This window comes from Macrobrachium rosenbergii, chromosome 59, assembly GCF_040412425.1.
Source record: "Macrobrachium rosenbergii isolate ZJJX-2024 chromosome 59, ASM4041242v1, whole genome shotgun sequence".
NCBI classification, from domain to species: domain Eukaryota; kingdom Metazoa; phylum Arthropoda; class Malacostraca; order Decapoda; family Palaemonidae; genus Macrobrachium; species Macrobrachium rosenbergii.
Window position 1 is genome coordinate 7,063,492 of NC_089799.1, and position 27,592 is coordinate 7,091,083.

A 27,592-nucleotide genomic window follows, 5' to 3' on the forward strand; every position below is an offset into this window, starting at 1 on the left:
TCTCTCTCTCTCTCTCTCTCTCTCTCTCTCTCTCTCTCTCTCTCTCTCTCTCTCTCTCTCTCTCTCAGAGAAAAATGTTTTGTATTCGAGAGTATATTAAGGACTGTTGTTGTTGAGAGGGAGAGAGAGAGAGCGCGACGAGGAGAAAGAGAAGAGATGGCATTCTTCAAACGCGATTTTTTTTTTAGTTCATACAACAAAGAAAGTGATGATAATGAACAGATCTTGTTTAAAAAACTGAAGCCTCTCTCTCTCTCTCTCTCTCTCTCTCTCTCTCTCTCTCTCTCTGAGCATACCTGTGGATAAAAAGGCTAACACATTAAACTAGTAAATTCTGGAATCAAAGTTCTTGCGATCGCGTCTGTCACTGGAAACCTTGAAACCCAAACCGGGAAATGCAGTGAAGGAACTCGCCTCTCAAACCAGAGTACGAGAATTGAGGTCAGTAGAACGAGCTCAAAGCCTACTGCATTTCACAAATCTGACTTCAAGGTTTTCACTGGAAATTTATTCAAAACTACTGACCACTGAATTCGTCAGAGAAAAAGACAGACGACTTGAATTCCCGTATTTTAATCATCAATAACCTTCCATTCTTTCTCTTTGACCAAAACCTTCCTACCTTAATTTGTGCTAAAAATATCCTGCGTTTATTACCTTTGGACCTTTCCCAAGGCTTCCACCTGTTATATCATTTCCTCATTCCCTGCTTGTGCAACGTTTCTGTCTTGTACACTAGAAAAATCTTCTGAGGCGAAAAGAATAAATAAGATTTGAAGATGATGAAGGCAATAATGTCTTAATAGCACATAGAAATACACTGCAACCAGAGATGTTCACTAAATCCGAAACCCCAGAGTCAGTTCATATGTTCATATATATATATATATATATATATATATATATATATATATATATATATATATATATATATATATATATAGGCCATTAAAATATCTGGAGATGAAAATTTGCCAATTTTCACCTATCTGGTTTTAAAATATATATACTTTCTACATTAACTTTGCTTTATCCATATATATATATATATATATATATATATATATATATATATATATATATATATATATATATATATATATATATATATATATATATATATATATATATATATACAGTATATATAATGTATGTATATATATCATATATACACATAGAACCAATTTCACCATGCACGTTACCAAACACACAAATGATGAAATGCCTTGCGCCAAACATCGCCTACATGAATGTGTACCTACAAGAAATCCTAAAATTCCAGGTATTTCTTGTCAAGTGCACCATCATACGCATAACGAGGAATTGTGGATAGGCCTATGCCACTTATCATCTGTTCAATCCAGAGTAGGTGGCTGACTCTAGTGTCACCCCATTGATAAAGAAATATTTCTATCTATATACACTTCTTTTACGTTATTTATTTAGAAGAAATTGGTGTATGTTAGTGTCCAAAATATATGCCCATTTAAATGAATCTAGAGGCGGTTTTAGGCTATTCCTCTTTCGCTAGATTTGTCCAGATTTAACTGGACTCTGGGTAGCGTTTAACCACAGTGACTTGGTTAAAACTTATAGCAACCTGCATCACGTCTTGTGGCTCTTAAGACCCTTTCATATCAGATGTGTACATACTCTTACAAGTAAAAGTATTCTTAGATGTGTATTTAGTTTAATTTCCTCGATTTTGGACTGAGAATGCACCACTAAAGATTCAGAGGTTAACCAAACAATGAGTCAGAAGAAATCCTGATTCATTTATTCATTTATAACCCAGAGAAATAACTGAGTCATTGTGAATATCAGTAATCAGGGAATTTCTAGGCTGCCAGAATTTCTCAACTTAGACCTTGCGCATAAGAAAACTGGAGGTTGGATCTTTAGTTTGACGTTCGCTAACTTGTCAAGACAGCTTTCATTTGGTCAGTTTTATAAGTGAAGTTCTCTAATTTGGCTGATGGACTGGATTGGAGAAATCCCCTGTGAGAAGGAACAGGTCCCAAGTTTACTGGCCTTGATACTTTCGGGTCCTTCGGTTAAGAAACGCTCTCTTCCCCAGTTAAATATAAGAAATGAGAAGAAGAAATTCCAGAAGAATAAATTTACGAGAAATGTCATTGATGGTTGTCAAAGAGGAATCAATTAAATTTTTTGTGAAAATGCAGAAGATTGAAATGTTTTTATACTATTTCCCCCAGAGTACAGAAAAGAGAGACACAAGATAGTAAGAAAATTTTCAAATTAGGTAATATCAAAAACTAAAAATAAATATGGAAAAATAATGATAAATGAGATGAAAGAAAACAATGTCCAAAGCTGAAACGAGAACTGTCAGAGTAAGTAAACTTAACAACTGAGGCGCCGTTACAGAGATGAAGTTTAACGCCTATCCTAAATGTTAGCCGTCGTTGCTATCGTGGCAAGTATTAACAACTGGTAAGCGCCATATAAGAAGAAGGTATGCTATCTAGGAATTTTACTATGCACAGTTCATTAATTACTATTATAGTAGAATAGATAATCATAAAAATATATTCAAATGTAGATTTTATTTATGAAATCTATACAATTATGAAAAAAATACTATCCAGTTCGTGATATCTTGTGTCGAGTAGGTACTCTAGAGAACAGAATTGACCAGTCATCTTTTCGATTTGATAGAACGACAACAACAAATGACAGGTTGAACACTTAAAAAATATTTACCCACTTAGGACCCACCAAATTGCCTGGGATTTTGGGTGGTGACGATGGATCCTGTGCATGTGCATCTCTACGGCACATCGTCGCTTTGCTTCGATAAAGATGAATTTATGAAGGTAAGTTTAGAAAGATTTAAGATTAGGCTATAGGTTTAGGATCGTCAGTCCAAAGTTAGGCCTAGGCGTACTGTAAGACTACGATAACGAAAGCAAATTAGGTTACCGTAAATTGTTATGCATTTCGGTAACTCTACATAAGACCTCCGTACGGCGATATTATTTATAAATAAACAAAATTTTGATTGAACAATAAAGAAATGGTTATATAGGTAGTCTATAATGCAGCACAGGTGAGATAATTTGAGAAATTGACCTTCTTTTGTTTATGCATTTGCATTCATCCCCGACGGGCTGGTACTAAACACACCGGCCCGCTGGGGTTTCATTAGAAATACCTGCAATTTTTAATAAATTTTAGCTGATGTCAATTTAAAAAAAAGGAAAATAGCCTGACATGACTGACCAAAGCATATAGTAAGCTACTTAGCCTAGGCCATGCCACACTCATTTGAGTAAAATTTTACAGGTTGCCCGTAATTGAATTTAGCATGGAAGTACTGTGGATTTACCCCCTAAATCCAACAGTTTGGTAGGACTCAATAGGTTTTTTATTGTTAATGATTGAATGGAATCTTGGAAAGGTAATTGAGCTATTGGGATACATCGTAACCTAACCTAACCAAGGGTGCCGACTCCTATCTGGCCAGGTATACATGGAAAACACCATACGCATTGCTTGACTCTGTATCCTAGGACCTTAAGTCAACAATGATATATGGACTAAAAAATATGCATCAAGTAGAACCTGTTTCTAGAAATCCTGGCTATAAGTAGACAGCTACCATTTCTGGAGACATGTCCCCCTCCTACATTGCCAATGAAATACTCATACAATCAGTTTTTTTTTGGTTATAAATTTGTATGTGTGTACTTAAGGAAGTGTTGAAGCTCTTAAAATCTGGAATTGACAATATTGCTTTTGTTTTAAACATTTCAATTCATCGAAGGTTATGCCATAGAGCCTTCATGAGTAAAAATAGTTTCTTTGCACCTTATACCAGTTATGTAGAGCAGTAACATTGAACTAGATTGATGTTTTTCTCAGGTGATTATATATATTAATCCAGCCTCCATTTTCTTCCAGGATGATTTCACCGTCGATAGGTTTGTGCGCGTTCACCAAGCAACTGGTAGTGGTGGCCTTGAAAGTCTACGAGATGATTTGGGTGTATACTTGAAAATTTTAAGATCAGCAATGATAGAACTCATAAACAGAGATTATGCTGACTTTGTTAATCTTTCAACAAATCTCACTGGATTGGATAGACTGATCGAAGCCTTGAAAGTTCCTCTAGGCCAGTTACGCGAAGAAGTTCTGGTAATGTATATTATATTTTCCTCAGAATTAACATTAAATAAATAACAAATCATTACTTTATAAATATAAGTGCCTACTTTCCTGTTCTCAACATGTGATAAAAAATATAGATTGTATGTGAAACACATCGTTGTAGTTTAGATATTACTTGACATAAGCATTAACGTTTTAATTTTTTTGTCATTACAGTTAAATAGTGTTCCAAAACTGCCTGAATAAAAAGAATTGTGTTCCATCATAAGTAGTTTTGAAATATTATTCATAAGAAGCAACGGTACTCACATAGATTACAAAATGTAGGTTTGACTGTAAGCTCAGAATTTTTCCTTTTCATATACAGAAGCATTTTATTACAGTTAGGAAGTGTCCATAAAATTGTTTTTCATATTTCATCATTGAGTATTCTTTTTTAATAGAACGTGGAGAAACTTATTGATGATGCTATTTCATCGACATCAAAAGACCTTGAAAAACGTCAGACATATATGAAGCAAAAGGCGATATTGCACAGACTTACACAAATATCAAATAGGTAAGTTATGCAGTACTTTAATCTGTTTTGAAGTTTTGTGCAGGTCAGCTTTGTACACTTGCTCAAAAAGAAAATAAAAAGAGTACACTAGAGCGTGTTAAGTTTATATGAAAGGTTCTTTGGCTAAATGATACAGTTCATATAAATTGTATATGGTTTTATTCTTTGCAGATTGGAAAGACTTGAAGTTTTGTTGAAGTCAGGTGGGAAAGACTCAGAATATGCAAGAGTTTGTTTAAATAAGGATAAAGAAGGCCAGGACATAGGTAATTCTGGAGAGGGAGATCTGGTTGATCGTTTGGCTGCTGAAATTAATCATCTGAATTTCTTGGTATCTCATTGCGAAGGTGCTGCGCTGTTAAGCATATTCAAACCAGTACGTACCTTTTTTCCTTAGGTTCATCTGTTGTATCATGTTGCATCAGTTTTCATGGTGTAAATAAAGTTTGTAAATTTATTTTGGTCAAGAAATGGTAAATTGTCAGATTTAGGTTAGTCTGATGGTAAATACTGTAAATACTGTACTGTATATCTGTATATAAAATCTTCAGTTAAGTTAGTATATAAAATCTTCAGTTAAGTTAGCTTATTCTTTACCATATAGAGCAGGGATAGTAGAATTAAAAGTTGCAAAATCTGTGTTAAATTCAAAACTATTTCTGATAACTTGAAACATAATTCCATTGCAGGTAACTATAGTCCATGAAGTGAAATTTTTCTGAATAAGTAACTACGGCTGTACCGGAAACTTTCATAAAATGTGTGAGACTTGTAGTGTTAATGTCATTATTTATTTCTTATTTCAACAGAGAGTTGCTGAAGTGTGTCAGTTTGTTGAACATGGTCTTGAGCGTGGTCTACGTGAGGGTGTTCTCAACAAAGACCTCCACATTCTAAGGCGAACATTACAAACATATGCTAGCTTGGGCAGTGTAAATCATGCTCACCAGATTGTCAAGGAACTCATAAGAAAGGGACTTGAGGATGTAATGTATCTTTCAGTTTACTTTGTTACTGGAAATATTTGTCATGTAGCTGCAGATCAGCTGAGTTGTGGAGCAGTGATTAAGGCTGGTCCGAGCCTCCACCACCACAGAATGTAGTAAACTGATAGTGTGTCAAGAACAAACTCATTACATTAAATTTTCTTCATTACTGGTTTCCCATTCATCCTCTTGTCTATATATATCTTTACAATTGTGATTATATGGGCAGTTATTCATATGCTGTGAATAGTCAGTAATTTACCAAATCATGTCCTTTTTGCATTTTCTCAGTTTTTCTGAGATCTGGAATGTGTCCATATGGGGGTAGCCAGAGTTTACTCAACTGGCAGTATTTTTATTTAAGTAATTTTATTGAATATGTCAGTGATATTATTTGTGTTGTGATGTTTTTGCTCTTGAACCTTTACAGTTACCTTATCAGCAATCACTGAATAACGTACAGGTTAGCTGCTCCTGTTCACTGAAAGGGCTTGGAACATGGACTTGTAATTCTTGAACTGTGCACCTTCCAAAAAGATTGCTTTAGGATTTTCAATAAGTTCATGGTAAATTTGATGGAAATGGCAGAACTTTCAAAGACCATATCCATTATAGATAGTCTCAGAATTGATCACAGATGAATGTGAGCCTCGTGCCAAGTAAGGGGAGGATGGTGCTTTGTAAGCTAAGATTTTACTCGGCATCAGTTGTGTCAGTTTTAGAAGGATCATTGTTACATGGTTGGTCCATGCCTACTTAGCATTTCTGTAAAGTACAGTATAAGAAGTTTATGAAAATGAACATTATAGTATTTAGAATTTTATGTTGTTTATATTTACAGGTCATCAGTGATGCTGCCCTTCGTTCTGATCCAAGAGGTCTTCCAGGAATGTATTTTAATGCTTTGAAAGCTGTTGGAAATATATGTCAACCTCTTTTGATGGTCACTTCTGGTAGTGGGTAAGTATCCATGTTATCTCTGGTAATATTTTTACAATTGTAAATGATGTTGTGTAGCTTAGTATTAGAATATGAGGGTTGTTACATAGACTCCAAGTTATTAAACAGTAACAATAAGGTGCATCAGTGTCTTGTTTATAGAAAGGGATGTCAGTAAAATTAGTCTTGGAACCTGTAAGGCTGTCATAGAAATTCTTGCAGAGATGATAATTCAATTTTTGACAGCCATTTGCACAACAGCAAATGGAAAATTTTAATGATTCATGCGTAATTTAATCATAGTTGTTGAAAAACATGGCCTTGTATTGTATTTCAAACAAGCATGGCTGATACACCACCAGAAAAACAGGACATATGCATCCAACCCTGGGCTTATAATCTTATTTGCAGTAATTGTTGCTACATCACAGTTTTGATATTGAAGCAAGAGGAGTGTATGATGCATTGATAAAGAAAATTGATTCAGTTTTATGCAGTTTATTTCATCAGCTTTTTTTGGCTACCCTTATGGTTGGCTAGACACAAAACTCAATCCATCAAATTAAGATATGACTTTTTGGAGCAATCAATGCTGAAAGAATTTTTCTTTTGAAGTTTAAATAAAGCATGTGAGGCTCAGATAATAAATGGATTCTGTTATGTTGGATCACTCAAGGCTGTGATAATATGTAACTCTTAATGGTCAGAGAAGATGGACAAGTATCTAGTCTTTGACACCAATTACAAAAGTTAGCCTACTTGTGTATAGAGCAGTTGTTTTTGTGTTATTTATCGGGTTAATTGTTGTTAATAATAGATAACTACCACCCACCAAAAACCAGCATTTTATCATGAAAAACCAATTTACAGTAAGCAATGAAAGAAAATTATCTCTAATGTACAGAAAGCTATATGAGAGAAAATTACATATCTCTAATGTTTTAAGTAAGCCGAAACAATGTTTTTACCCCAAGCGAGTTTTCGACCTCCAGAAGTCTCATAGAGTAAACTCTTGGTTATGATGGTTTCTGTCCAGCAAACATAATTCCCTGTTTATTTTTAGATATCTCATTGCAGGCAGTCCCTGGTTTATGGCGGGCATTCCATTCCCAACAGCGCGTGGTAACCCGAAAAACGCATTAAACCAGAACATCATAATAAAATTGGGAATAAATGGCGCTTACAGTGCCGTAAACCAGGGTATGCTGCCATAAAACTGTTTATGGTACCATAAAATCAGGTTAATGGTGCCATGAGCCAAGCGCCGTAAAGTCGGAATGCTGTAAATCGAGACAGCTGTAACCCAGGGACTTCCTGTATTCTCAACTAAATCTGGAGCTTTTATTGGCTTGTTCCTTTCCTGCATAGTGAGTCAGGCTAATATAAGTATGGTAATGGCTTTGTAATAAAGAAATGTAATTTAAACAAGAAAAAAGTATTCATACAAATCCAGTACTTCTATGTAATTGGTCAAACTAGAATAATTACTAACTTGGATACACTTTGCAGACATAGGGGTCTGTTGGTTCTTGCCCAGAGGCTGTCACCTGACGGCCATTATTCTCTAAAGCTGGAAATGAATTGCCAGGGATTTTTTGAAGACCAAAAAATTGGGGTTATGAGTAATTGGCTTTGCATGAAAAATATTTATTTTGTTCATGAGACTTACCTGTCAGATATATATATAGCTGTATTTCTCCGAATCCGACAGAATTTCAAAAACTCGCGGCACACGCAGTGTGGCCAGGTGGTTAGTACTCATTCCCGCCGCTGGGAGGCGGGTATCGGGAACCATTCCCATTTTCTATTCAGATTTTCTCTGTCGCCGGTACTGTCAACATCTGTTTTCAGTACCTCCGTCTCTGGATTTCGTTAACTCATTGTTTCCACTTAAGTATTCTCTTTGACTTTTAGTTTTTGGACTTTGGATTGTGGATTGGCATACGCTTTTTTGTGGACTGTTTTTGAATTTGCTATTGATTGCTCTTTGAATAATGTCTGGAACTAGTTCTGCTAGCTGTAGAGTATGTTGTGTGAGTGAGTGTAAGGTGAGGCTACCGAAAGCTTCGGTAGACCCTCACTCTGTTTGCATGAGGTGTAGGGGGCATGTATGCTTGATCAATGATCGCTGCAAGGAGTGTGAGTGTCTGATGCGAGCTGGAAGATGTATGATTCCTATGTTCGTAAGTTGGAGCGTGACAGGATCAGGAGGTCTTCCTCCAGGAGTGTTTGTAAGAGTCAGGGTACTAATTCCTCTCCTGATAACCCAAATGTAGACATAGTTTCACCTATCCCTGTGGTTTTGCCTTCGGGCCGTGAGGTTGTGTATGCGGAAGGTTTGGCCCTGACGGAGATTATGAACACCATCCGTGCTCTGGAATCTAAAGTGACGCCGCTTCAAAGTGCAGTGAAGTGTAGTGTTCCCCTAGTGTTGTGGAGGGGCGCCAGATCGGCCCCATAATGCTTCTAGGCCTGGGCCTCTGTCAGACTCCCAGGACTCAGGGAGAAAGCATGTCGAAAGCCGTAAGAGGGTTACGGGGGCTTCCCACCGATCTGGCGTCCCTTCAGCAGGACCTGTTGTCACTTCCCAGGCTGCCAAGGATCGTGCTCCGGCACGTATCCTTAAGGACTGCTTCTCGTCCTCCGAGGCGTCCTCCCCTCGTAAGGGGTGGAGCTCTTGGAAGGACTCTCGCCCGCTGAAGAGGAGCTTCAGAGAAGAGGACGCTTCACGTCAGCTTTCGCAAGGTATTGTTTCACCGTCATCGGAGTATTTTGACGCTTTCCCGCCACAGAAGAGGACCAGGACATCGTCAGAGGAGGACGTTTGTGAGCACCCCAGTCGCTCCAGGGAGAGAGCTGTTTTAGCTCCCGTGAGGAGGAAGAAGCGTCCCCTCGCCCCTCGTCTTCTCACAGGATCAGCTCTTCCTTCGAAAAGGAGACCTCTCCCTCCAAGAAAATTTTGCTGGATATGCAGCGTCAGTTGACTTCTCTTCTTGCAGAGAGGGAAGCAGAACCGCGTCGTCGACGCAAGGACTCGAAGCTGCCTATCAAGAGGTCCAGAAAGTTCCCCTCTCCTGCGCCTTTTTCTTCGTCTCCGTCCCCTGCTTCCTCGCCCTGTCGTCCTCACGGCTCGCTGGTTCACCATCGTAACGTTCGTCAACAACGTGACGCTTCGCAAGCAGCTATCCAGGACGCCTCGGTAGCTGCTCGTCAGGACGCTCCTCTCGTTACCGTGCAGGACGCTTGAGCCGGACGCTCGGATGGACGCTCGCCAGGACGCCTCTTTAGTTGCTCGTCGGGACGCTCCAGAGCAATCAGAGCCTGCGGGGAAGAGAAGATCCCTCCTCCGTATTGGACCCCAAGGCCTTCGTTCTCCTAAGGTTTTGGGTGACTCTCTGGTTTCTCCCATTGAAGAGGGAGAAGTCTCTGGCAAGTCGGAGCCTGTGGACATTGAGCAGCCTTCTGCTTCCTCATCTTCCGACTACCAGGTGTTGACCGGTCTTCTTAAGGACTTGTTCGGTGACAAGTTCAAACCCTCGGCTCCTCTCTCTCCTCCTTTGCAGTTGGCTTCGTCCAAGACGAGGAGAGCGCCGGGGTTTGTTAAAATGACTTCATCTCTTGCTACGAAGAAGGCCTTCAGGAAGGTTAACACCTGGATGGAGGAAAGGAAGACCCAAGGCAAGACCTCTTTTGCTCTGCCTCCGTCCAAGCTTAGCGGCAAGGCAGGTATGTGGTACGAGACAGGAGAGGACGTCGGCTCAAGAGTTCCTTCTTCGTCTCAGGGAGATTTCGCCAGCCTAGTCGACGCTCCTAGAAGGTCCCTCCTGTCTGCAGCTAAGGTGTCTTGGATGATGTCGGAGACAGACCATCATCTGAAGGGACTATTCCGCACCATGGAGGTTTTCAATTTCTTGGACTGGTGTTTGGGAGCTTTGGACGTCAAGCTTAGAAGCCGCGACTCGATCAGCCTGGGGGAGCTGTCCAGTGTGTTGAACTGCATGGACAAGGCCGTCAGGGATGGCTCAGAGGAACTGGCTTCCCACTTTTGTACGGGCCTCTTGAAGAAGAGGGCCTTGTACTGTAATTTTACATCTAAGTCAGTTTCTCCGTCGCAGAGGGCAGAATTATTGTTCGCCCCTTTGCCGAGCCATCTCTTCCCCCAGTCTTTAATCAAGGACCTCGCCGCTAGTCTAAAGGAGAGGGCCACTCAAGACCTCTTGGCCCACTCGTCTAGACGCCCAGCAGTCCCTTCTACGTCGTCGTCGGGTCCGACCTCCAAGAAGAAGAAGCCCTTTCATGGAGGAGCTTCTTCCTCGAGATCATCTCCACGAGGAAGAGGTTTTTCCAGAGGCGCAGCCCCATCAAAACCTAGGGGCAAAAAGTGACTTTCAGCGCCTCCAGACACCTGTGGGAGCCAGGCTTCTTTCATTTGCGGGAGCCTGGAGAGCGAGGGGGGCGGACACCTGGTCCCTCGAAGTTCTCGAGAAAGGATACAAGATCCCCTTTCTCGACTCGCCACCCCTGTGCACGTAGCCCAGGGATCTGTCGCCCTCCTACCATCAAGAGAAGCAACAGATCCTGTTCGACCTTTTGGAGCAAATGCTCGAAAAAGAGCCGTGGAGCAAGTCCTGGAGCTGGACTCCCGGGATTCTACAACCGACTGTTCCTAGTTCGAAACAGTCGGGAGGATGGAGACCAGTCCTAGATGTGAGCAGACTGAACCGCTTCAGTAGTGAAGGAAAAGTTCAAGATGGAAACGTCCCCAGTCTGTTCTAGGAGCGTTAAGACCAGGAGATTGGATGGTCTCTCTGGACTTACAGGACGCTTACTTTCACGTTCCCATACATCCCCAGTCAAGGAAGTACCTGAGGTTTGTACTGGGGGGACGAGTCTTTCAATTCAGAGCTCTTTGCTTCGGACTAAGCACAGCTCCCATGATCTTCACGGTTATCATGAGAAATGTGGCGAGATGGCTTCACTTGGCGGGTATTCGTATCTCGCTTTACCTGGACGATTGGCTCATCCGAGCCTCTTCTCAGTTAAAGTGTCTGGAGGACCTGAATTCAACTTTAGAGTTGACGAAGTCCCTGGGACTTCTAGTGAACGAAGAAAAGTCCCATCTGATCCCGACGCAGTCCATCGTCTATCGGGGATTCAGATGGATTCAGTGGCTTTCAAGCTTTTCCATCCCAGGAACGTCAGCAGCAATGCTTAGAAAAAGTCTCGTCCTTTCTAGGAAGGAAACATGCTCGGTGAGGGAATGGATGAGTTTGCTGGGGACCATTTCCTCGCTGGAGAAGTTTGTTTCCCTGGGAAGACTTCATCTCCGGCCGCTCCAGTTTTTGCCTGGCGGAAAACTGGATGGACAAGGAGAATCTGGGGGAGACCCTGAAGATCTCTCCTATTGTCAAGAATCACCTGAGGTGGTGGCGTGACCCCTCGAGGTTGGCAGAAGGGGTTTCTCTACGCCTTCAGAGCCCCGACCTAGTGTTGTTTTCCGACGCGTCCAGGGAGCGATGGGGAGCAACACTAGGAGGGGAAGAAGTGTCAGGCACCTGGAGAGGGGAACAGGTGTCCTGGCACATCAATCTCAAGGAATTAGGGGCGATCCTGCTGGCCCTTCAATTCTTCGAGAGCCGAGTGTCAGGCCGAGTGGTACAAGTAAATTCCGACAACACCACAGCCCTGGCTTACCTCAAGAAACAGGGAGGAACTCGCTCCCGTTCCCTGTTCACCCTGGTGAAGGAAATCCTGCTCTGGACCCATGCACGGGGGATCACGATCCTTACGAGGTTCGTTGCAGGCGTGGAGAATATCCACGAGGAGGTGTGTCAGGAGCTGTGGAGGTTATGGGGACGTCCCTTGGTGGACCTCTTTGCGACGTCCAGGACAAAGAGGCTCCCTCTATAGTGCTCTCCCGTTCTAGATCCAGGAGCAGTAGCAGTAGATGCCCTCCTCTGGGACTGGAAAGGTTTGGATCTCTACGCCTTTCCTCCCTTCAAGATTCTGGGGGAGGTAATCAGGAAGTTCTCAGCGTCGGAAGGGACGAGGATGACGTTAATCGCCCCTTTTTGGCCAGCGGAAGAATAGTTCACAGAGGTCATGGCCTTCCTGGTGGACTTCCCAAGGACGCTTCCCCTGAGGGTAGATCTGCTCAGGCAGCCCCATTTCGAAAGATACCACAAAAACCTCCCCGCTCTGAGTCTAACTGCATTCAGACTATCACGAAGTTGGCAAGAGCGAGGGGGTTTTCGAGAGCAGTGGCAAGGGCTATCGCCAGTGCCAGGAGACCCTCCTCCAATGTGGTCTATCAATCTAAATGGGCCAATTTCAGCAAATGGTGCAGGAGCAATGGGATTTCCTCAACCACGACTTGTGTGCCGCAAATAGCAGACTTCCTGCTTCATCTCCGAGAGAAGGAAAAGCTGGCAGTCTCAACAATTAAAGGCTATAGAAGTATGCTATCGGCAGTCTTCAGACACAGAGGCCTAGACTTAGCCGACAACAAGGATCTTCACGATCTCTTGAGATCCTTTGAGACTGTCAAGGTTCCTCAACCCAGGACGCCTCCCTGGAACCTGGATGTAGTCCTGAAGGTTCTAATGTCAAATACTTTTGAGCCTCTGTCTTCGGCATCCCTCAAGAATGTGACAAGGAAGGCTATTTTCCTAACTGCTCTGGCGACAGCGAAGAGAGTTAGTGAAGTTCAAGCCATCAGCAAGCACATTGGCTTTAGAGGGCCCAATGCCGTATGCTCCCTAAGTCCCATGTTCCTCACCAAGAACGAAAATCCTTCAAACCCTTGGCCCAAGACTTTTGAGATCAAGGGTTTGACAGGGATTCTTGGGCAAGAGTCAGAGAGAGTCCTGTGCCCTGTCAGGGCTCTCAAATTCTACTTGGCCAGGACGAAAGAAAGTCGAGGCCCGTTGGACAATCTGTGGTGTTCGGTTAGAAGACCTGACTTACCACTGTCCAAGAATGCTCTGGCATTCTTTTTAAGAAGCACAATCAGAGAGGCTCATTCTACCTGCCAAGACAGCGACATGAGACTTCTGAAAGTCAAGGCTCGTGAAGTGAGAGCCATTTCGACTTCGGTGGCTTTCCAGAAGAACATGTCCCTTAACGATTTTCTGGGTACCACCTTCTGGCGAAGTAATTCAGTGTTCGCTTCGCATTACTTGCGGGATGTGAAGACGACTTTCGAAGACTGCTCTTCGCTAGGACCATACGTTTCCGCAGACACAATGTTGGGGGAAGAGAGCAAAACTCATCCTATCCTTTAGAGGTTAGGAAGTATTTTTTAATCTTGCTTTTGTGTTTGTGGTTGATGGGTGGCCACCGAAGGTGGACGTCCCAGTCGTTAGCCTATGTTAGGTTCAATGACTTAGATAGGCTCGGTCAGGCGGTTGGTCGTTGCTCCTTTTGCCCTCTGTATGGTCGTATGATCTAGCCCCATTGTGGTCACGCCCCCGTGGACAGATCATCTAGAACTCACCAGCTATATAGGTCACTACCTTGCTGGAGACTCTAGTAAAGCAGAAGCAGGCTTGGGTGACAGTAACCTCGAAGTCAGCTATGCTAACAGGTAAGGAACCAAGGCGTCAATCGCCTACATTTATTTGTTTCCTAAATCCTATTCTGTCTCTTCCCACCTCCAATGGTGGGATTCAGCTATATATATATCTGACAGGTAAGTCTCATGAACAAAATGATATTTTACGAATAGAACTTACCTGGCAGTTATATATATATAGCTTAATCCCTGTCGAACCAGCAGATTTTTCAAAACTCGCGGCAACCGCCGAATGGTAGGTGTCCGATAGGTGGTTAACAACCCTTACAGGGTGGTAGTTGGAATCATTCCCATTTTCAGTTCCTCAGATCATCTCTGCCGGTTGGACTGACAACATCGTTGTTGGTTCTCCGTCGGGTTTTTCGCTCGCTTCCCTAGGTCGCTGTGTTTGGCCTTTTATTGGTGACGTATATTGACCTTTGGATTGGCAATCGCTTTCGTGGCTTGTTTTGATTTATTCTTTTGACTGTTCTTGGATAAGATGTCTGATCCTAAGTTTTTTCGAGTATGTGTGAATGAGGAATGCAAGGTTAGGTTGCCGAAAGCTTCGGTGGACCCTCACACTGTTTGTTTAGGGTGCAGGGGTTTTGAGTGTGCCTTGGATAAAAGATGTAAAGAATGCGAGGGTTTGGATGAAAAGAAATGGATGGAAATGAAACGCTATGTGCGTAAATTAGAGATGGATAAGTTAAGGAGGGCTTCTAAATCTAAATCTAGGTCTGTGAGTGATGTTAGCCTAGACATTTCTTTTAACCCTTCTATTCCTAAATCACCCTTAGAAGTAGATCCTTCTCCCGAGGTGGTAACCCCTGCTCCTTCTACAGGAACTGTATCTGCTGTTATGGACCCTCAGTTCGCCAGGATGGCGGCTGAGATGAAAGAATTAAAGGATCAACTTGAAGCCTTGAAGAAAGGTAAGAGTACAAGTGAAGTTTGTGATAGTGTTTGTGCTAGTGCAGTGGAGGTGGCGACTGATCGACCCTGTCATGCCCCTAGATCTAGACCTCTACCAAGCTCCCAGGACCAAGGGAGAAGGTACGTCGACGATCGTAAGGGGGTGAGAGGGACGTATCCTCGGTCAGCCGTCGCCTCAAGCAGTCCTGTTGCTTTTCCCAGGCTGCTTATGACCGCCACAGGAAAGGCGTGTCGGAAGGGCTTTGCGTCTTCTCCTAGCCCCTCTCCTAGACGTAGATGGCAGTATGAGGATTCGAGACCGACCAAAGAAGATGGTTGCAGCAAGAGGATCAACCTCGTGCTCGTTCTCCCCTTTCGGTGCGTGGAGTAGCCCTGAATCTTTTGCTTCCGGCGACGACCGAAACGTCTCTCAGCAAAAAGGTCAAGACCTTTTTCGAATGTTCTCCTCTCGTTATGCGGAGGAGGGAGAGATCTCTTCTTTTTGCTTCGGAGAATTCTCGAGAAATCCTTCTCCTTCTCCCAGCTTGCCTCGACAACCTTCTCCTTGAACCTCAAGATGCAGCTGCTGCGGCTAAATCCTTTATGACCGTCATGCAAGGCCAATTGGCTTCTCTTGTTCAGGCCTTTAGTCGTCCTCCCCCCAGTCGGTCAGGCGTAAGGACTCAAGTTACCAGTGAAGAGATCTAGAAGGGAGTCCCCTGCTGAGGTTTCTTCTAGAGATAAGAGAGAACTGGATCCCTCTCCCGTTCGAGTCAACAAGTGGCGCAGTTCTAGCTTGGGACATAAGAGTCTTCTCTTTTCTCCCAAGCAAAAACCTCAGGGTTCTTCTCCTGAGGCTCGACTCTTCTCCTCTCCACGCTATAAACGACAGGAATTTTCTTCCTCTCGCCGGGAACATTCTTCCTTTGTTCAGCAAGATTACGACTTCGGTTCTCCAGGAAGGAAAGAACGCAGTGAATTCTCTCGACGCCAGGACGCATCCTCCTCTCGACGCCAGGACGCATCCAATTCTCGGCGCCAGGACGTATCCAACGCCGACGCCAGGACGCCCAGCTCGATACCAGGACGCATCCAGCTCTCGACATCAGGACGCTTCCAGGGCGTTTTGTCAGGACGCAACCAGCTCGCCGCCAGGACGCCAGGACGCTTTTAAGCGATCGTCGTCCTCCCGGGCGCAATACAGCAAGAAGAGAAAGAGACGGAGTTGGAAGGAATGCATGATTTGGAAGACGTTTCAGAGGACGAAGATAAACCTTCTAATGCGGCTGATGATTATAAGGTTCTTTCTCGCTCTCTTTTGGAGCTGTATGGGGAGGAGTTTAAGCCTGCTGCTCCTCGTTCTCCTCAGTCCCAGTTTAACAGGAAGAAATCGAGGAAGCAGTCAGCCTTTATTAAAATGAAACTTTCCATTTCTGCGAAGAAGGCTCTGACCAGGATTGATAACTGGCTTAAGGAGCGTAGGCAAGCAGTGAAGTCCTCCTTCTCGTTTCCTCCAGCTAGGCTTGCTTCAAGGCGGGCATGTGGTATGACACTGGAGAAGCTCTTGGCCTGGGAGTACCTGCATCTCCTCCCAGGGGACTTCTCTGGTATAGTAGACTCTTCTAGAAGACATGCCCTTAACTCAGCTAAGGTGATGTGGTCGATGACGGAACTAGACCATCTCATTAAAGGAATTTTTAGGTCTTTTGAAGTGTTTAGTTTTTAGACTGGTCTGTTGGAATTCTATCCAAGAGGATGGAAACCATTCAGGCAACAGGAATTGAAGACCTTTCCAGTATTATGGCCTGTATGGATAAGGCTCTGAGGATGGAGCAAATGAGATGGCTTCTCTTTTACTGCAGGGATTTTTTGAAGAAGAGGGCTTTGTTATGCTCCTTCACGTCCAAATCTACTACAGTCGCACAGAAGGCAGAGCTCCTATACGCCCCCTCTCGGTCAGCATTTGTTTCGGAGTCCTTGGTCAGGGATATTTCTCAGACTCTGGCACATAAAGCTACATCTACTTACTCGCTCGGCTAGGAGGTTTCCTCCGGCAATTCCTCCAGCTGCCAAAAAGGAGGAAAAGAGAGTTCAGCAGCCCTTTTCGGGGCAGAGTTCCTTCTAGAACTGAATTCAGAGGAAGAAGACAAGAAACGGGTAGAGCTAACAGAAGGACGTTTTTGAACACGCTCTAGGAATTGAGAAACAAGTCCTCCAGACAACAGTAGGAGCAAGGCTGTCTCACTTTTGGCAGGCATGGGAAGCAAGAGGGGCGGACACCTGGTCCTCTCAGTCATCAAGGAAGGGTACAAGATTCCGTTCTGGGAAACCGCCACTTTCAACAACGCCACTAGCCCTAGTGGCTCAGTACTCAGTTTATTGAAACAAGGGGCACTCCTGAATCTAGTAGACCAGATGTTGGAGAAAGGAGCGATAGAACCAGTTTTGGAACTAGGATCCCCAGGGTTCTACAATCGTCTGTTTTTAGTGCCCAAGAGTTCAGGTGGATGGAGACCAGTCCTGGATGTCAGCACATTGAACGGATTTGTGGAGAAGACCAAGTTTACCATGGAGACGTCTCAGTCTGTGCTGGCAGCAGTCCGCCCAGGGGACTGGATGGTATCCCTGGACCTGCAGGACGCTTACTTTCATATTCCCATCCACCCGACTTCAAGGAAGTTTTTAAGGTTTGTAATCCAGGACAAATGCTTCTGAGTTCAAAGCTCTTTGTTTCGGCCTCAGCACAGCCCCCTCAAGTGTTCACCAGAGTAATGTCAAATGTGGCAGGATGGCTTCATCAAGAGGGGATAAGAGTATCCCTGTACCTAGACGACTGGCTGATAAGGTCCCAGTCGAAGAACAGGTGTCTGGAGGACTTACGCAAGACGTTTCTGATAGCTCAGGATCTGGGTCTCATTATCAACAAGGAGAAGTCTCAGACCGAACCGAGTCAGACGATTCTTTATTTGGGGATAGTTCTGGACTCAGCTCGTTTTTCGCTTCTCCCGCACAAGAAAGGCAAACCAAGTGCCTCGAGAAGGTTCAGTATTTCCTGGGGAGGCAGAAGTGCTCGGCGAGGGAGTGGATGAGTTTGTTGGGCACCCTCTCCTCCTCGAGAAATTTGTCTCTCTGGGAAGGTTTCATCTCAGACCTCTGCAACACTTCCTTTCAAGAATCTGGGACAGGAAGAATCAGGAGGACTCATTTTCCTTCCACATTCCAGCAGAGATCAAGAAGCATCTGAGTTGGTGGCTGGATCCGTCGATCTTAGGGGAAGGTATCTCCCTACGCAGAAAGAACCCAGACCTAGTGTTGTTCTCAGATGCTTCGGAGTCAGGATGGGGAGCAACACTGGAGAACAAGGAAGTTTCAGGCTCTTGGGAAGAGGGACAAATCGGATGGCACATCAACAGGAAAGAGTTGATGGCCATTTGGTTAGGTTTAAAAGCCTTCAAAGAATCTGTCGCTGGGAAAGTAATAGAAGTGAATTCCGACAACACCACGGCTCTAGCGTATATCAGCAAACAAGGAGGGACTCATTCTTTGCCTCTTTCAAAACAACAAGAGAGCTCCTTCTGTGGACAAAAGACCACAGAGTGGAGCTCTTGACGAGATTCGTGCAGGGGCAGAAGAATGTAAGAGCAGACATGCTCAGCAGAAGAGGGCAAGTTCTGCCCACGGAATGGACTCTCAATCTTCAAGTTTGCCAGAAACTGTGGAGGTTATGGGGAGGCCTTCAATAGACCTCTTCGCCTCCAGCCAGAACAAGAGAGAATTTCAACTACTGCTCTCTAGTCCCGGACAGAGAAGCAATAGCAGTAGACGCCTTCTTGATGGACTGGACGGGGATAGACACTTATGCGTTCCCTCCGTTCAAGATTATCAATCTAGTAGTCAAGAAATTCGCCCTCCTAGATTCAGGGAGAATGACCCTGATAGCCCCCTTTTGGCCAGCAAGAGAGTGGTTCACAGAGGTGGTGGAGATGTTAGTGGACTTTCCGAAAGTCTTCCCCAAGTCCAAGGCTTCTCAGACAGCCCCACTTCGAGAGGTATCATCAAAACCCCCTGCTCTTCAACTGACTGCATTCAGACTATCGAGAAGCTTGTCAGAGCGAGAGGATTTTCAGCTCAAGCTGCAGAGCTATCGCCAGAGCTAGGAGGGTCTCTTCACAGAGAGTTTACCAATCAAAGTGGGAAACCTTTAGATCTTGGTGTAAGCAGCATAAGGTTTCTCAACCACTACCTCTGTGAGCCAGATTGCTGATTTTCTCTTGTCCTTCAGGCAAGATTCTAAGCTGGCCGTATCCACCATAAAAGGATACAGAAGCTTGTTGTCTACCGTCTTTAGGCACAGAGGCATAGATTTGTCTCAAGATAGAGACTTGAGAGACCTTTTAAAGTCTTTCAAACAACAAAGCAGACTTTGAGACCCCGTCCTGGAATTTGGATGTGGTTTTGAAGTTCTTGTGCAGCAGGAAGTTCGAACCCATCTCTTAAGCAACCCTGAGAGACGTTGACAAAGAAAACTCTTTTCCTTCTGGCTCTTGCTACAGCAAAAGGGTCAGCGAGATTCAGGCTATTCAGAAGCAAGTAGGCTTCAATCGTAATGGAGCAATTTGCGCATTAAGGCTCGACTTCCTTGCTAAGAATGAGAACCCTTCCAAACCCTGGCTGGGGACGTTTGAGGTTCCTAACCTCACTGATTTAGTGGGCCAAGAGGAGGAGAGACTCCTCTGTCCAGTTAGAGCCCTCAAAGCATATATTTCTTGGACAAAGGACGTAAGAGGTTCTTCCAGTTCCTTGTGGTGTTCAGTGAAGGATCCTCAAAAGCCCCTCTCGAAGAATGCGTTATCATTCTTTTTGAGGGAGACAATAAGAGAATCTCACCTTTTATGTGAAGAGGAGACCTTTGGTTTGTTGAAGGTGAAGGCTCACGAAATAAGAGCCATTGCAACTTCTCTGGCTTATAGGAAGAATATGTCAGTTAAACAAATTATGGATGCCACTTTTTGGAGAAGTGACTCTGTTTTCGCTTCTCATTACCTCAGAGAGGTAAGAGTCGATTATGAGAAATGTTACACCTTGGGCCCATATGTAGCTACAGCTTCGGTATTGGGTAAAGGAGTGACTGCCTCCCCTCAACCTTAACTTTTGTTTGGGATACCTGTAATTGGGCTGGTGTTTTTATGGTTGTCTGAGGAAGCTTCCTTGTGGGAACAGCAACCCCAGTCTAACTAGATAGGTGTATATCTAGTCTGCAAGGTTAGGTGGTTAGATTGAGTAAGGTTACAGGTAATAGAAGGGGGAATAGGAAGTACAGAAGTCTAGTCACGTTGTTGGTCTCGCCCCGTTTGACAGACTCGATTGAGTTGTTTCAGTATAACAGGTCTTCACCTGGCTGGCGCTCCTAAGGGAAAGCGACTCAAGAGGCAGGAACCTTTAAAGTCAGCTGCCTTAACAGGTAAGGAATCAAGGTTTTTACCTACGACTTTTAGTTGTTTCCCAACAATGTTGGCTGTCTTTCACCCTCCTCCAAATGTGTGAATCAGCTATATATATATAACTGCCAGGTAAGTTCTATTCGTAAAAATGAAGTTTTTATGATAAAACAAAGTTTTATGAATACTTACCTGGCAGTTATATATATATTTTAAATCCCACCCTCCTCCCCTCAGGAGACAGGTCGGGCAAGAGATGATCTGAGGAACTGAAAATGGGAATGATTCCAACTACCACCCTGTAAGGGTTGTTAACCACCTATCGGACACCTACCATTTTTATGAATACTTACCTGGCAGTTATATATATATAGCTTAATCCCTGTCGAACCGGCAGATTTTTCAAAACTCGCGGCAACCGCCGAATGGTAGGTGTCCGATAGGTGGTTAACAACCCTTATAGGGTGGTAGTTGGAATCATTCCCGTTTTCAGTTCCTCAGATCATCTCTGCCGGTTGGACTGACAACATCGTTGTTGGTTCTCCGTCGGGTTTTTCGCTCGCTTCCCTAGGTCGCTGTGTTGGACCTTTTATTGGTGACGTATATTGACCTTTGGATTGGCAATCGCTTTTGTGGCTTGTTTTGATTTATTCTTTTGACTGTTCTTGGATAAGATGTCTGATCCTAAGTTTTTTTTCAGTATGTGTGAATGAGGAATGCAAGGTTAGGTTGCCGAAAGCTTGGTGGACCCTCACACTGTTTGTTTAGGGTGCAGGGTTTTGAGTGTGCCTTGGATAAAAGATGTAAAGAATGCGAGGATTTGGATGAAAAGAAATGGATGGAAATGAAACGCTATGTGCGTAAATTAGAGATGGATAAGTTAAGGAGGGCTTCTAAATCTAAATCTAGGTCTGTGAGTGATGTTAGCCTAGACATTTCTTTTAACCCTTCTATTCCTAAATCACCCTTAGAAGTAGATCCTTCTCCCGAGGTGGTAACCCCCGCTCCTTCTACAGGAACTGTATCTGCTGTTATGGACCCTCAGTTCGCCAGGATGGCGGCTTAATTTGTTTAAACAATTCTTTCTATGAAAGAATTAAAGGATCAACTTGAAGCCTTGAAGAAAGGTAAGAGTACAAGTGAAGTTTGTGATAATGTTTGTGCTAGTGCAGTGGAGGTGGCGACTGATCGACCCTGTCATGCCCCTAGATCTAGACCTCTACCAAGCTCCCAGGACCAAGGGAGAAGGTATGTCGACGATCGTAAGGGGGTGAGAGGGACGTATCCTCGGTCAGCCGTCGCCTCAAGCAGTCCTGTTGCTTTTTCCCAGGCTGCTTATGACCGCCACAGGAAAGGCGTGTCGGAAGGGCTTGCGTCTTCTCCTAGCCCCTCTCCTAGACGTAGATGGCAGTTTGAGGATTCGAGACCGACCAAAAGAAGATGGTTGCAGCAAGAGGATCAACCCCGGACTCGCTCTCCCCTTTCGGGTGCGTGGAGTAGCCCTGAATCTTTTGCTTCCGACGACGACCGGAACGCCTCTCCAGCAAAAAGGTCAAGACCTTTTTCGGAATGTTCTCCTCTCGCTGTTCGGAGGAGGGAGAGTTCTCTTCTTTCTGCTTCCGGAGAATTCTCGAGGAATCCTTCTCCTTCTCCCAGCTTGTCTCGACAACCTTCTCCCTCGGAACCTCAAGATGCAGCTGCTGCGGCTAAATCATTTATGACCGTCATGCAAGGCCAATTGGCTTCTCTTGTTCAGGCCTTTAGTCGTCCTCCCCCCCAGTCGGTCAGACGTAAGGACTCCAAGTTACCAGTGAAGAGATCTAGAAGGGAGTCCCCTGCTGAAGTTTCTTCTAGGGATAAGAGAGAACTGGATCCCTCTCCCGTTCGAGTCAACAAGGGGCGCTCTTCTGGCTTGGAACATAAGAATCTTCTCGTTTCTCCCAAGCAAAAACCTCAGGGTTCTTCTCCTGAGGCTCGACTCTTCTCCTCTCCACGCCTTAAACGACAGGAATTTTCTTCCTCTCGCCGGGAACATTCTTCCTTTGTTCAGCAAGATTACGACTCGGTTCTCCAGGGAGGAAAGAACATAGTGTCAGTGAATTTCCTCGACGCCAGGACGCATCCTCCTCTTGACGCCAAGATGCATCCAATTCTCGGCGCCAGGACGTATCCAATGCTCGACGCCAGGACGCTTCCAGCTCGCGATACCAGGACGCATCCAGCTCTAGACATCGGGATTCTTCTAGGGCGGTTTGTCAGGACGCAACCAGCTCTCGCCGCCAGGACGTAACCAGCTCTCGCCGCCAGGACGCTTTCGGCGATCATACGTCCTCCCCGGGTGCAATACAGCAGGAAGAGAAAGAGACAGAGTTGGAAGGAATGCATGATTTGGAAGACGTTTCAGAGGACGAAGATAAACCTTCTAATGCGGCTGATGACTATAAGGTTCTTTCTCGCTCTCTTTTGGAGCTGTATGGGGAGGAGTTTAAGCCTGCTGCTCCTCGTTCTCCTCAGTCCCAGTTTAACAGGAAGAAATTGAGGAAGCAGTCAGCCTTTATTAAAATGAAGCTTTCCATTTCTGCAAAGAAGGCTCTGACCAGGATTGATAACTGGCTTAAGGAGCGTAGGCAAGCAGTAAAGTCCTCCTTCTCTTTTCCCAACTAGGCTTGCTTCTGAAAACTTTTATGTGGTATGACACTGGAGAAGCTCTTGGCCTGGGAGTACCTGCCTCCTCCCAGGGGACTTCTCTGGTTTAGTAGACTCTTCTAGAAGACATGCCCTTAACTCAGCTAAGGTGATGTGGTCTATGACGGAACTAGACCATCTCATTAAAGGAATTTTTAGGTCTTTTGAAGTGTTTAGTTTTTTAGACTGGTCTGTTGGAATTCTATCCAAGAAGATGGAAACCATTCAGGCTACAGGAATTGAAGACCTTTCCAGTATTATGGCCTGTATGGATAAGGCTCTGAGGGATGGAGCAAATGAGATGGCTTCTCTTTTACTGCAGGGATTTTTGAAGAAGAGGGCTTTGTTATGTTCCTTCACGTCAAAATCTACTACAGTCGCACAGAAGGCAGAGCTCCTTTACGCCCCCTCTCGGAGCATTTGTTTCGGAGTCCTTGGTCAGGGATATTTCTCTGACTCTGGCACATAAAGCTACACAAGATTTACTTTCTCGCTCGGCTAGGAGGTTTCCTTCAGCAATTCCTCCAGCTGCCAAAAAGGAGGAAAAGAGAGTTCAGCAGCCCTTTCGGGGCAGAGTTCCTTCTAGAGCTGAATTCAGAGGAAAAGACAAGAAACAGGGGTAGAACTAACAGAAGGACGTTTAGAACACGCTCTAGAAATTGAAAACAAGTCCTCCAGACAACAGTAGGAGCAAGGCTGTCTCTCTTTTGGCAGGCTTGGGAAGCAAGAGGGGCGGACACCTGGTCTCTCTCAGTCATCAAGGAAGGGTACAAGATCCCCTTCACGGGGAAACCGCCACTTTCAACAAAGCCACTAGCCCTAGTGGCTCAGTACTCGAACGCATTGAAACGAAGGGCACTCCTGAATCTAGTAGACCAGATGTTGGAGAAATGAGCGATAAGAACCAGTTTTGGAACTAGGATCCCCAGGGTTCTACAATCGTCTGTTTTTAGTGCCCAAGAGTTCGGGGGATGGAGACCGGTCCTGGATGTCAGCACATTGAACGGTTTTGTGGAGAAGACCAAGTTTACCATGGAGACGACTCAGTCTGTGCTGGCAGCAGTCCGTCCAGGGGACTGGATGGTATCCCTGGACCTGCAGGACGCTTACTTTCATATTCCCATCCACCCGACTTCAAGGAAGTTTTTGAGGTTTGTGATCCAGGACAAATGCTTCCAGTTCAAAGCTCTTTGTTTCGGCCTCAGCACAGCTCCTCAAGTGTTCACCAGAGTAATGTCAAATGTGGCAGGATGGCTTCATCAAGAAGGGATAAGAGTATCCCTGTACCTAGACGACTGGCTGATAAGGTCCCAGTCGAAGAACAGGTGTCTGGAGGACTTACACAAGACGTTTATGATTGCTCAGGATCTGGGTCTCATTATCAACAAAGAGAAGTCTCAGACCGAACCGAGTCAGACGATTCTTTATTTGGGGATAGTTCTGGACTCAGCTCGTTTTCAGGCTTCTCCCTCACAAGAAAGGCAAATCAAGTGCCTCGAGAAGGTTCAGTATTTCCTGGGGAGGCAGAAGTGCTCGGCGAGGAGTGGATGAGTTTGTTGGGCACCCTCTCCTCCTCCTCGAGAAATTTGTCTCTCTGGGAAGGTTGCACCTCAGACCTCTGCAACACTTCCTTTCAAGAATCTGGGACAGGAAGAATCAGGAGGACTCATTTTCCTTCCACATTCCAGCAGAGATCAAGAAACATCTGAGTTGGTGGCTGGATCCGTCGATCTTAGGGGAAGGAATCTCCCCTACGCAGAAAGAACCCAGACCTAGTGTTGTTCTCAGATGCTTCGAGTCGGGATGGGGAGCAACACTGGGGAACAAGGAAGTTTCAGGCTCTTGGGAAGAGGGGACAAATCGGATGGCACATCAACAGGAAAGAGTTGATGGCCATCTGGTTAGTTTAAAAGCCTTCAAAGGAATCTGTCATGAAAAGTAATAGAAGTGAATTCCGACAACACCACGGCTCTTGCGTATATCAGCAAACAAGGAGGGACTCATTCTTTACCTCTTTACGAAACAGCAAGAGAGCTCCTTCTGTGGACAAAAGACCACAGGGTGGAGCTTTTGACGAGATTCGTGCAGGGGCAGAAGAATGTAAGAGCAGACATGCTCAGCAGAAGAGGGCAAGTTCTGCCCACGGAATGGACTCTCAATCTTCAAGTTTGCCAGAAACTGTGGAGGTTATGGGGGAGGCCTTCAATAGACCTCTTCGCCTCCAGCCAGAACAAGAGAATCCCGAACTACTGCTCTCTAGTCCCGGACAGAGAAGCAATAGCAGTAGACGCCTTCTTGATGGACTGGACGGGGATGGACACTTATGCGTTCCCTCCGTTCAAGATAATCAATCTAGTAGTCAAGAAATTCGCCCTCCTAGATTCAGGGAGAATGACCCTGATAGCCCCCTTTTGGCCAGCAAGAGAGTGGTTCACAGAGGTGGTGGAGATGTTAGTGGACTTTCCGAGAAGTCTTCCCCCAAGTCCAAGGCTTCTCAGACAGCCCCACTTCGAGAGGTATCATCAAAACCCCCTCGCTCTTCAACTGACTGCATTCAGACTATCGAGAAGCTTGTCAGAGCGAGAGGATTTTCAGCTCAAGCTGCAAGAGCTATCGCCAGAGCGAGGAGGGTCTCTTCACAGAGAGTTTACCAATCAAAGTGGGAAACCTTTAGATCTTGGTGTAAGCAGCATAAGGTTTCCTCAACCACTACCTCTGTGAGCCAAATAGCTGATTTTCTCTTGTCCCTCAGACAAGATTCTAAGCTGGCCGTATCCACCATAAAAGGATACAGAAGCTTGTTGTCTACCATCTTTAGGCACAGAGGCATTGATTTGTCTCAAGATAGAGACTTGAGAGACCTTTTAAAGTCTTTCAAACAACGAAGCAGACTTTGAGACCCCGTCCTGGAATTTGGATGTGGTTTTGAAGTTCTTGTGCAGCAGGAAGTTCGAACCCATCTCTCAAGCAACCCTGAGAGACGTAACAAAGAAAACTCTTTTCCTTCTCGCTCTTGCTACAGCGAAAAGGGTTTAGCGAGATTCAGGCTATTCAGAAGCAAGTAGGCTTCAATCGTAATGGAGCAATATGCGCATTAAGGCTTGACTTCCTTGCTAAGAATGAGAACCCTTCCAAACCCTGGCCAGGGACGTTTGAGGTTCCTAACCTCACTGATTTAGTGGGCCAAGAGGAGGAGAGACTACTCTGTCCAGTTAGAGCCCTCAAGGCTTATATTTCCAGGACAAAGGACGTAAGAGGTTATTCCAGTTCCTTGTGGTGTTCAGTGAAGGATCTCAAAAGCCCCTCTCAAGAATGCGTTATCATTCTTTTGAGGGAGACAATAAGAGAAGCTCACCTTTTATGTGAAGAGGAGAACTTTGGTTTGTTGAAGGTGAAGGCTCACGAAATAAGAGCCATTGCAACTTCTCTGGCTTATAGAAAGAATATGTCAGTTAAACAAATTATGGATGCCACTTTTTGGAGAAGTGACTCTGTTTTCGCTTCTCATTACCTCAGAGAGGTAAGAGTAGATTATGAGAAATGTTACCTTGCCTTGGGCCCATATGTAGCTACAGCTTGGTATTGGGTAAAGGAGTGACTGCCTCCCCTCAACCTTAACTTTTGTTTGGGATACCTGTAATTGGGCTGGTGTTTTTATGGTTGTCTGAGGAAGCTTCCTTGTGGGAACAGCAACCCCAGTCTAACTAGAGGGTGTATATCTAGTCTGCAAGGTTAGGTGGTTAGATTGAGTAAGGTTACAGGTAATAGAAGGGGAATAGGAAGTACAGAAGTCTAGTCACGTTGTTGGTCTCACCCGTTTGACAGACTCGATTGAGTTGTTTCAGTATAACAGGTTTTCACCTGGCTGGCGCTCCTAAGGGAAAGCGACTCAAGAGGCAGGAACCTTTAAAGTCAGCTGCCTTAACAGGTAAGGAATCAAGGTGTTTACCTACGACTTTTAGTTGTTTCCCAACAATGTTGGCTGTCTTTCACCCTCCTCCAAATGTGTGAATCAGCTATATATATATAACTGCCAGGTAAGTTCTATTCGTAAAAATGAAGTTTTTATGATAAAACAAAGTTTTATGAATACTTACCTGGCAGTTATATATATATTTTAAATCCCACCCTCCTCCCCTCAGGAGACAGGTCGGGCAAGAGATGATCTGAGGAAATGAAAACGGGAATGATTCCAACTACCACCCTATAAGGGTTGTTAACCACCTATCGGACACCTACCATTCGGCGGTTGCCGCGAGTTTTGAAAAATCTGCCGGTTCAACAGGGATTAAGCTATATATATATAACTGCCAGGTAAGTATTCATAAAACTTTGTTTTATCATAAAAACTTCATTTTTATCATAAAAACTTCATTTTTAATGATAA

The 27,592-nt window shown here is 44.5% G+C and overlaps 1 protein-coding gene across 3 annotated transcripts in view; it reads left to right on the forward strand.

Moving 5' to 3' along the window:
* Cog2 (conserved oligomeric Golgi complex subunit 2) overlaps positions 1-27,592 on the forward strand; it is a 46,571-nt gene that overhangs the window by 12,244 nt on the left and 6,735 nt on the right. The window contains exons 1-7 of one of the 3 annotated variants that reach the window (XM_067102263.1): positions 2,398-2,476; positions 2,733-2,837; positions 3,925-4,158; positions 4,575-4,690; positions 4,862-5,066; positions 5,500-5,676; positions 6,518-6,636. In XM_067102263.1, coding sequence (XP_066958364.1) covers positions 2,769-2,837; positions 3,925-4,158; positions 4,575-4,690; positions 4,862-5,066; positions 5,500-5,676; positions 6,518-6,636 — 920 coding nt within the window. In that variant the 5' untranslated portion in view covers positions 2,398-2,476; positions 2,733-2,768. Of the gene's footprint in view, positions 1-2,397; positions 2,477-2,732; positions 2,838-3,924; positions 4,159-4,574; positions 4,691-4,861; positions 5,067-5,499; positions 5,677-6,517; positions 6,637-27,592 lie in introns of those variants that run through there. The other 2 variants (XM_067102265.1, XM_067102264.1) reach the window with 2 other exon arrangements.